General features: G+C 36.4%; 1 protein-coding gene across 4 annotated transcripts in view; it reads right to left on the reverse strand.

Moving 5' to 3' along the window:
* EMCN (endomucin) overlaps positions 1 to 7,467 on the reverse strand; it is a 49,202-nt gene that overhangs the window by 2,121 nt on the left and 39,614 nt on the right. For 2 of the 4 annotated variants that reach the window (XM_015828317.1, XM_015828301.1), the window contains 5 exons: positions 7,354 to 7,449; positions 6,185 to 6,209; positions 2,803 to 2,864; positions 1,109 to 1,187; positions 618 to 691 (listed from right to left, as the gene is read on the reverse strand). In XM_015828317.1, the coding sequence (XP_015683803.1) occupies positions 664 to 691; positions 1,109 to 1,187; positions 2,803 to 2,864; positions 6,185 to 6,209; positions 7,354 to 7,449 (290 nt within the window). In that variant the 3' untranslated portion in view covers positions 618 to 663. The remainder of the gene's footprint in view (positions 1 to 617; positions 692 to 1,108; positions 1,188 to 2,802; positions 2,865 to 6,184; positions 6,210 to 7,353; positions 7,450 to 7,467) is intronic. The other 2 variants (XM_015828308.1, XM_015828315.1) reach the window with 2 other exon arrangements.

Genomic DNA, 7,467 nt, shown 5'->3' on the forward strand with positions numbered 1-7,467 from the left:
CCAGGCTCGTGTACCCTCCCGAGCCGCCAGTACCAGCCAGGAGGGGCACGGATCCAATAAACATGTGGTCGCATTCAGCCTCCCCAGGATCCTGTCCACATCCTCGGGAGCCACAGAGTCAAACTCCTCCCATATAATCGTCTCAAGACCTGCTCTCTCCACCTCCCCCTGGGGCACCCAGTCGGAGTCCAACCCCTCCAACTCTGAATTATAGCATCCATGGACATCTGTCTTAGGGAGTTAAGACAGAACACTGATGTTTCGTTAGGGGCATCCTCCCTGCAGAAAACATTGTATTTTCATGTTCTATTTCTTTTGCTAAATGACCTTCGCATGATTACAGTAGCCCATCTCCAAGGCTACCCAGATGCTATCCATGACTGACACTGAGAATCTGCTCTCTTTTGGATTTTCTGAACTGCAAGCAGCGTCCTCTAAGGTATTTTATTCACTTGCCTTCTTTGCTTTGGGAAGGCATAACAATATTTGCTCCAAATCTTTAAGCTACTTAAGGAAAAGGTTATCCACCTTTTTTCAATAAAAAACTACTGACTGCCACTGAAAATGAGAAATATTCATTCAGTGTTTAGCAGATAGAAATAAAATCTTGAGCATACACATTTGTTGCCTTGGCATGAGGAGGAATCGTTATGTTGCCGAGTTTTATTCCTTCCCTGAGAAGTCTGCTCTGCTAAGAAAAATGAAAAACAAAAATGCACAATTTCAGTAAAGGTCCAGATATAATCACACTGAAGTTTTCTGCCTTAGCCATAGGCCACTGCCTATGTATTTTTTTTTTAAAAAAATGATGGCTTACATATTAATTTAGCAGAACCACAAGGCACATTAATAGACAACTGAGTAATAAGAACAGGTACTCATTTAAGATTGTAAAGAAAAAAAACCTAAATTCTTTTGCTTAAATATAGAAATATTCCACATCACTACTCAGGAGGAGGCTGGGATATATTTCACCAGTTTGATGACCCCCAACCCAGAAGCAACTTAATCCCAGCTCGCAGGGAACCCATTGAAACCACTCTTCTAAGCCCATTGTGAAGTACTGCAGTCTTTAGGCTGCTGTCTGATAACCAATGGGAGTACTCACATTGGTTTGAAGGATTCCAAAGGTAATGACATGCCTAAAGGCAAGTCATAGGAGGAAAGGGTCAAGAAACTGAACATGCCTAGCCCAGAAGGAAAATAAAGATTAATGGGGAACAGCAGTGGTTCAAAATATGCAGGAGATGAAAAACAGAATACAAACATCATGCTAAAATATAATTATGCAAAATTACGAAAGCCTTCAAAAACTGGCAAGGATCATTGATCTGTTGAATCATAATTAGAGAATACAGAATCTACACTTCATAATAAACTAGATTATTAACAGGGCATGTGGAGGTGGGTTGCAGTTCTCTTGCAAGCTCTTAATATGGGCTTCTAATATCAACCAAGGGAAAATAGAATGGAGAATAGATTGTACTTAAGGGGCCACTGTATAGTTTAGTATATACAGTAGCCTTTCCAGCTTGAAGACCCTCTCCCCCATATCCTGACTTAACTTTTGGAATTCAGAGCAATTCGTCCTTCTCGTTTTAAAATGCTGGAAACCAAAATGAACACCTGATCAGTTGCTCTTCATCCTGAAGATGACTTTGCTAATTAAATCCAAGTTCTTCTGGACCACAGAGCAACTATTTTAATCAGTGCAGAAATAATCCTCAGCTCTGGTTAAACAATCTCATTTTACTGTTACATGACACATCTGATCCCACTGGACTATAATTTTGTTGCCCATCTTCCTTGCACTTCTGTTTTTATAAAACAGCTGTTCCCTGGATGCTCAGCTTTGACATCTGGAGGAGGGAGGCTCATTTCCTTCAGAAAACTTGGATAAAGGTAAATGTGATTACATGTATAAGAGAAAAATCTCAGGGGGAGATTTGGAGACCAGAGAATTTTTACTTTTTGGGCTTTTTAAAAACTAAATATTTCACAAGACCAGAAAGAGCAAAGTGGATTTTATGCTTATGGAAATGTGTGAACTGAAAGTGCATTAAAGTTTTGAAAAGTCAACTGCAAAAAGTGTATTAAATATGAATCAAATTAACTAGTGTGAGAGGGAAGAGAAAAAATAATAATCGTAAAGTGCCAATGACTCAGATGTCTTCCAAATATAGTATGCGTACAACACGGTTCAGTAACGGGTTTATTGAGCATTTGCTCAGCAGAAGAAAACTTTATAGTCAGACTGGAAGATTTAGAAGCCTTCTGAGGCCCTGAAGCTCTCTTTTCCATTTATTACTTTTTATTTTTTTAAAAAAGAAACTGTCAGTGTTACCTTTCTTTTATGCCAAATCTGAAAACATTACGTCTAATAGGAACAATTTGATAATTTCATACTTGTGGTTTTCAGACTATTTTCTAAAAAAAACAAACCCCAGAGCTTATTTATAAGTGAAAGATCTCTAATGACAAAGTATCTATGATATAAATGGCTTAGAAGAAGGGCCCAACCATTTCTTTTGCTCCACATATGTACTGTTTTCCAGAAAATGGCTAAAACTTACATGAGAGGCATAATGTGGCATCTTTTGCAGTATTCCACACTTGTGAAGAAGCCCCAAACTAATTGGGTTGATTTAATGAATAACAGACATGTGCTAGTCTCCAATCTTTTTCAAGCAAGCATAGGCTTTCTTCTAAATACAGGCCTAATAGTCTGTGAAACTCTGACTGAATGTTTAAAAGCTTGGTCTTACTTCTCAACCTGACCAGTAATGAATAAGCATGACTTACCTGAGTCTGAAGAAGTTGTCTTAACAGAAATGAGTTTCACGTTCTCTTTATCCGATGGGGCTCTGTTGGGAGGTGTTGTATGATTGACAAATGTCTTATGAAGGCAAAGGATACATCATATGGAAGTGGATATAGGATGATACAGGACAGGAGAATTGATAGAGTGTTGGCTGGATCTTCTAACATGTAGCTTTCCCTACCTGGTTTTGCTTCTTCTCTGACACTTTATCCTCACATTCATTTATTCTCATTTTCAGGAGACTGAACTACCAAGGCTAATTTATTTCAACCTTGGTGATGGAATGTAGATAGTTCTCAACTTATGTCTATTCATTTAATGACCATTCAAAATTATAGCAGTGCTGAAAAAGTGACTTATGACAAGGCCTTGTGCTTATGTCTGTTGTAGTGTACCTGTGATCAAAATTTGTGTACTTGGCAACTGACATGTATTTATGACAGTTACAGTGTCATGTGATTGCTGTTTACACAAACTTACCAGGGAACCTCTAACAGGCTAAGTCAATGGAGAAAGCCAGATTCACTTAATGACCACATGAGTTGCTTAATGACCATGAAAAAAGATCACAAAATCAGGTGTGATTTGCTTAATGACTGCATCACTTAGCAGTGGAGGTTCCCATCCCAAATACCCAGTTGTAGTTGGGTATTTAGGATGGGAACCCCTCCACTGCTAAGTGATGCAGTCATTAAGCAAGTCACACCTGATTTTATGACCTTTTGGGGGCACAAGTATCCAACCACCCAATTGTGGTTGAGAACTTGGCAAATAAGCTGAGGACTGCCTGTAGCATCATTTATCATATCTAATAGCAGCAGGCCAATTTAAAGGATCAAAGTGAGCCAGATGGACACTGAGCTGTGCAAATAGCTTGGCAATTTGGGAGGAACAACAAAGCCACTACCACTGAGCAGCTGCAATTTCAGACTATTGCCCCATTCTGTCTAAAATGAGGAATGTATATAAGCCACCATAGGAATGGGCAATTCCATCAATGCTTCTTTCAGATTCACATTTTCACAAATATGTTTGATTTGGTCCTTCTCAGCTTCAGTTCAAATCCAATTAATTGAACTTGGGAATTCTTGTTTATTTTGATGCACATGTGTACTTTTCTTTAATATAAATAATTTTCACAATGTAAGTCAGATTGTACACTATTTTCATTAATATATACATTTGATTGAAGTCTTTTTTCCCTAAAGTACTTTTTTAAATAATGAGAAATTGTATTAGAAAATTTGATTCTGCAGATTGGTTAAAAAAAAGTGAAATTAAATATGTTTTCATTCAAACATATATTAAGTTAATTTCTCTCTTCTCTTGCTAGAAAATACAGGAATGTCTTGTTCTCTCGGGAGTATTTGTCCTCCCTGGAGTGAATATGTAAGGAATTTTTTTTTTCTTTTTAAGCAACTGATTGCATTTCTGTGCTGGACTGGAAAAAAAAAACCTGCCTCTCTTCCCCTCACCTAGCAAAGAATCCTAAACCTGGCTTCTATCCCAGGAATATTTTTTTTTAGAAAAACCAAACTCCTATGGTTTTTGACCTTCCATAGCCAACATAAAAAGACAGAGGATTATATCTTGCTCCCAATAGGAAGTAGGAGAGGAACAATGATCTGTTCCAACACAGATTTATTGGGAAGAACCATTTAATTCAGAGGAATGTGACTGAATTAGTTTGAAAAGCATTAGATTGCAACCTGAGAAGTTTTGGTAAGCCTTAGCAACTTGCATTTGACTTTCCCAAATATAAATAATGACAGTAACAGAAGATGGTCATAACTGCACACTTTCTTTGTCAATATTACATAAAACTGCGGCTCTATATTCTCTAAACTAGACAGGGCTGGGGAGTCCGGGGTAAAACCCAAACCTAGTTGAAAGCAAACTCAAGCAAAATATATTCATTACCTCATTTGGAGAACCAGTTTTAAAATATTGTCTTGAAGATTTTCCAGAGGTAAATGAATGAGCTCAAAGAGGATTTCAAAAATGGTACTATTGTTTTTACAGATGTCAGTTTGGTATGTGGGTCAACAGTAAAGGCCGTGCTGAAATTTTCAAAGACATCCACCTGGATTAGTAAATGAGCAGTTTAATTAAACTGTTTAATTAATACACTTAGGTCTATGCAAATTTGAATTTTTGGATCAGTATCCAAACAAGGAAAGAACAAACCCAAGTCTGGACAAGATAAGAATTGTTATAGAAATGGAAATGCTTTCTAGTGTTCATAAAATTCAGGATGAAATGAGTTCAGGTGGTCTGCAAACAACTTTACTAGCACTAAACTTGTTCTGCAAATTATCAAAGTATCGTGCCCTGATTGACAGGCTGTTGTTAAGACAATGAAGAAGTCAATTGTCTCAACTTCTCTCAACCCGAAATGTTTGAGTCCAAATAATGGTATGGTGGTAACTATAGATAATACCTGTACTGAGCCAGTAATATAATTTAGGCAGTTTACTGCCCTAACTAAAGTTGTGGAGAGGGATTCCTTGAAAATCTGTGGCTTGAGAAATGGGATTGTTTTTTTTTTCTAAATTTTTTCAATAACAAAGTATGGAGACAAATTCTTTTCCAGCATTTTCTCACACATGGGGTTGAATACCAACAAAAGGTGTGATAACACACTCTCCTTTCTTCTTATTTAATTGATTTATTAAATTTATATGTCACCCATCTCACTATCCAAAGTGACTCTGGATGACCTCTTTAGCTGCAAATTAGTCATAATCTGTTCTTTGTATCCTGAAAATTGTAGTTGTCTTATTTAATTATTTATTTACTTATTTATTTATATCCCACCTTTATTATTTTTACAAATAACTCAAGGTGATGAACATATCCCAAACTCCTCCCATTTTCCCCACAACAACCCTGTGAGGTATTATGTACACACACAGAGAATAAAATATTTGGATGAAATTCCACAAAGTTACATTTTCTGAGGGATGTGTGTTGGGGGGGGGTTTAAAAAAGCTTTTAAAGAAATGTTAATGCTGCATCAAGTAGAAAAATGACTTTGAGTGCCGAGCTGTTGAAGCTGTTGGTCACACAGTGAAAAGCAGAGTACACAGGAGACAGATTGTAGCTGAATTGAAACTCCACAAAGTAACTGCTTGCAAGTTATGTAACTTTAGTTACCACACTCTACCTTTCCACCCTCAAAATTACATTCATCTGGAAGAAATGGGACTTGACTGTTGAAAGATAAATGTAGAAGGCTAGAAGGTCGGGTGAACAACGCCACTCTTTTCAAAACTGGGTTGTTAAAGAAGCTGTAACCTAACATGTTTAATGTGTTTAAACATAAATGAGCAAAATGGATGGAATAAAAGGGAAATAACTTACTGTTCAGTTCCATTCTCTTGCCTCTCTGGAAGGAATTTAAATTCACATTATCTTTCTAGTCCACCATGATAAGTCACATCATCTTTCCACATTTCTAAGTTCAACGTGATATGTCAGAGATCTTTTTCTTTTATGTATCAGGTTTTTTGTCCTTCTTATATAGAGACTCTTCAGTTACAAAATTCAAATATGGTCTAAAACCAGTAGTAATTTTTAAAGGTTTTATAGATGAAATTTCTAAAGCAATTTGAATGTAATTATAATTTATTCTAAGAATATTTAGAACTGATTCCGATTTTTTAAATTCTGGTCTATTTTTTAACAGTAAACGGTATCAGCAACTGAAATCTAATCTGTCACGCACATGAGACACATAATAGTCTATTGTTCAATTTGCTACTGTTCAATTTCTATATTTTTATAAGAAAGTTTTTCTTAAGAGTAGGTTGGATGGGCAATAGGGATATCTAAGAGTTTGTTGGATGAACTTTAGCTTTAGGGTTCTAGATCTTCTTTCACCTAATCTCAGAAGCACTTTAAGAGAGATCAGGTTAGGTTTCTAGCAAATAAAATCTGAGACTACTAGACATGAAAGGCCCTTTTACATAATTAAATCCAACTTCCTCCTCTATGCAGGAATCCAGAGTAAAGAATCCCCCAACATATGGTTATCCAGCATGTCAAGGAACACATTGTTCTATGTCTTATATTCTGCAGCAATTAAGAACAGTTTTTATCTTCCATATGATAATCTCTCAGATATTTAAGAGTGCTATAATGTAGTCCCTTGATCTTTTTTCTCATGGCTAAACATTGTTAGTCCCTTGAACTTATAGTTTTAAGTTTATGTTTCCTCGACCATTCTTCTTACTATCTCTGAACCTGTTACATGAATGAATTGTATCTTAAAAGTGGTACATGCAGAACTGCTTCCCATACTTGTGATGGAATCCCACCAAAGTAGAATCAAGTAGAAAGAAATATATTTCACAAAATCTGGAAACTATTTTTTTAAAGCAGCCACCAAAGATTGTGGACTCATGTTCAGTTGACATACAAAATACTTTCTCAAGCACTGTAATGCAAAGCCAGAAACCCTCATCCTACGTCTGTGTATTTCATTATGTTATATACATTTACATTTTAATTTCTACAGCACACATACATACCTGGCGTTGTCTTCAAGCACATTCGGTACAAAGCCATTAAAAGGAATACGATGACACTTATTACAATTAGGGCAATGACCACTGGCAAAATTATACCTGTATGTAATGAAAGTA

The sequence above is a fragment of the Protobothrops mucrosquamatus genome, unplaced genomic scaffold (assembly GCF_001527695.2).
Source record: "Protobothrops mucrosquamatus isolate PMUCROS unplaced genomic scaffold, P.Mucros_1.0 scaffold_224, whole genome shotgun sequence".
NCBI classification, from domain to species: Eukaryota; Metazoa; Chordata; class Lepidosauria; order Squamata; family Viperidae; genus Protobothrops; species Protobothrops mucrosquamatus.